The sequence below is a fragment of the Mandrillus leucophaeus genome, unplaced genomic scaffold (assembly GCF_000951045.1).
Source record: "Mandrillus leucophaeus isolate KB7577 unplaced genomic scaffold, Mleu.le_1.0 Scaffold202, whole genome shotgun sequence".
Classification (NCBI taxonomy): domain Eukaryota; kingdom Metazoa; phylum Chordata; class Mammalia; order Primates; family Cercopithecidae; genus Mandrillus; species Mandrillus leucophaeus.
Genome location: NW_012102055.1, coordinates 2,799,638 through 2,802,661, shown reverse-complemented (window position 1 = coordinate 2,802,661; position 3,024 = coordinate 2,799,638). Strand labels below are relative to the sequence as shown.

General features: G+C 44.2%; 1 protein-coding gene across 1 annotated transcript in view; it reads right to left on the bottom strand.

Annotated features, from left to right (window-relative positions):
- Positions 1–991: 991 nt before the first annotated feature.
- The window catches only part of MGME1 (mitochondrial genome maintenance exonuclease 1), a 29,451-nt gene continuing 27,418 nt past the window's right edge, over positions 992–3,024 (bottom strand). Inside the window, exon 5 of the mRNA XM_011979485.1 lies at positions 992–2,166. Within this exon, the coding sequence (XP_011834875.1) occupies positions 2,005–2,166 (162 nt within the window). The 3' untranslated portion in view covers positions 992–2,004. The remainder of the gene's footprint in view (positions 2,167–3,024) is intronic.

Here is a 3,024-nt window from a genome sequence, read left to right as displayed (position 1 = left end):
ATGTGACCCCCGAGGAGTATCACATTGTCAGGAGAAACTGGGGAGGCCTTGAGCTCAAGAAAACCTGCCCAGGGATTTACCTTCTCTGTTCGTATACCAAGCACATCCTCCTGGTCACATTCTTCTGAGGGGCTCCCTCATAGAACTTTTCAGGCCACCATTATCTTGGGAGACTCGTGGTACAAAGTGACAGGTCTGAGGCAAATTTCTATTTACACAACACAACACCTGTATTAAAATGAAATTTTGCAGCTGGTCAGTGACTCGCGCCTGTAATCCCAGCACTTTGGGAGGCCGAGGCAGGCGGATCACCTGGGTCAGGAGTTCGAGACTAGCCTGGTCAACATGACAAAACCGTCTTTACTAAAAATACAAAAATTAGGAGGGCATGGTGGTGCACACCTGTAATCCCAGCTACTTGGGAAGCTGAGGCAGGAGAATTGATTGAGCCTGGGAGGTGGAGGCTGCAGTGAGCCCACTGCACTCCAGCCTGGCTAACAGAGCCAGACTGTCCCAAAAAAAAAAAAAAAAAAAAAGAAAAAAAAAGAAAAGAAATGAAAAGAAAAGAAAAGAAAAAGAAATTTTGCTAGGTCTAGCCTCCTAAATTCTAGGTTGAGGCTTATTAGAGCAGAGTGGCAAACTCTGCTAGTACAACTTTTAATTACCTCACTTCATTTTTGACTGGAAATTACAGGCTACAGAAATATGTATCTGCAGCTTGAGAAAAACCCACATGAATGCAGAAGTGTATAGAGATAATACAAAGGTCCCCGGTCCCCCTTGATCCTCCTGTCTCCTACCCGAATCTTGCTTTCCTTGCCAGGTGACCATGGCTGAGGGCTTAGTGAGGACGCTTTCTTTTATGCACTTACATAGAACTCTCACCAAGTTATTGGGCTGGTGGTAAACCTCTGAATTATAAACAGAGTGCAAACGATTTCCAGGTTTATAAAATTATCCTATAAACACACAAAGTAAACAAAACCAAAGCTTCATTACTCATATCTTGTATTTTATTTCTTACGAAAATGGCTACCCAAAGAAGTCATTGTAGCAGGCTACTATTTTAAGGCAGCAACTATAACTTAAATGCTAACAGACTCACTCCATAAGACAGAAAACCCTTCCCCAGGGCTGTAATGGGCATTTAAGTTTCCCAAACCCAGTGACAACTAATAATTTTTATTACCTACTGAATAGAAACAAATGGATTTTAATAGTTCCCCTCCCCTATAGCTGAAAAACTCCACAAACAATAATTGACTCTATCTACATGATCCCTTGACTCACGCCAGAAATAGCTACTAAAACACTTACAATTGTGATGTTCAAACTGACCTCTGGCTACTTCTGGGGGTTATTTGGTGTTATGCAACAGCATATTGCCAGCGACATAGTGAATATACTCTGTCTTTATAGTTGGCAATGTTTAGTTGAGGCTAATCATGTATTTATTTTTTTAAAAGGTTAAATGTAAGCTTTTCCCAACTGAAATATATAGAAAACCCCAATGTATGAAACAAGTTTTAGGCATTGGTGTTGGCAGCGCTAGTGGGCTGATGTGTCCTCCCTGCACACAGCTGGGGGTGTGTAGCCCCTTCCCCTCTGGGTGAACCCTGGGGAAATCTTGGCACCCTCAGCCTCACTGCCTTCCAATCTCAGCTCAAAGACTGGGCATCCTGCCTGGGATTCCCCCCCAAAAAAAGGTCCCTCAAGGGAGTCCAAGAGTCACCAGCGTGACTGCCCATCCTGCGTGTCCTGCTTTCAGGTAAATAAGAGGTAGCAGAGCTGGGATTTCGCATGCCGAAGCCTAGCTCTCTACATCTAGACTTTGGGGCTTTTCAGTCTTTCTGGTAACAACACATTTCAACACATTAATACTTCTACTTGTGTTCATGTAGCACTCAGATCCAGTGGCACCTCATTTTTACACTGGAATAAACAGCAATATATGTTCCCAAAGTGTGAGAAGGTGCTGAATGTTCCCAAATAGCGTCCTGTTCCCTATTCTGGTTTCTGAATATTCTGGTTCTTTTTCTTTTCCGTATATTCTTCTAGTCGAAGAAGCCACTTGGCCCAGTACTGGGAACAGAGCTCTGCATCCATGAAATGTGGGTGGGCAGGTGATCCGTCTTTGTAGGCCACCACAATTAAGCCACACTGAACCTAGGAAGAAACACAGGGCAATTCTGGTTTCACTACAGTAGTCCAGAGTTTAGGTTCATTTCCTTCTTACTCCAGGGCAAACTCAGTATAAAACAATCTACAGGATATCTCCTAACTCAGTTTCTAAAGTGGGTTGATCAAAGGCTGCACCAGGACACAAGAACAAAAAGATGACAGATAAAACATTAAAGACTGGACTGTGATCATTACAGAGTCACTAAAAAAAAAAAAAAAAAAAAAAAAAAAAAAAAAAAAAAGCCCAAGAGGGTGGAAAAGTGCTGTTTTTTTCCTTCTTTGAGACAAGATCCCACTCCCATCATCCAGGGTGGAGTGCAGTGGCACAATCTTGGCTCACCACACTCTCGGAGCTGAGGCAGGCATCATTTAAGGCTGATTTTTCTTGTTTTTAGTAGTGATGGGGTTTTGTCACGTTGCCCAGGCTGGTCTTGAACTCCTGGGCTCAAGCAATCTGCCCACCTCGGCCTCCTTCAAAGTGCTGGGATTACAGGCATGAGTCACCACACCCAGCCAAAAAGTGCTGTTTATTTATTTAGAGACAGTCTTGCTCTGTTGCCCAGGCTAGAGTGCAGTGGCACAACCTTGGCTCACCGCAACCTCCGCCTCCTGGGTTCAAGCAATTCTCCTGCCTCAGCCTCCCAAGTAGCTGGGACTAGAGACACACACCATCACGCCCAGCTAATTTTTGTATTTTTAGTAGAGATAAGGTGTCGCCATGTCAGCCAGGCTGGTGTTGAACTCCTGACCTCAGGTGATCTGCCCACCTCGGCCTCCCAGAGTACCGGGATTATAGGCTTGAGCCACCACACCCGGCCTATTTATTTATTTTTGAGACAGGGT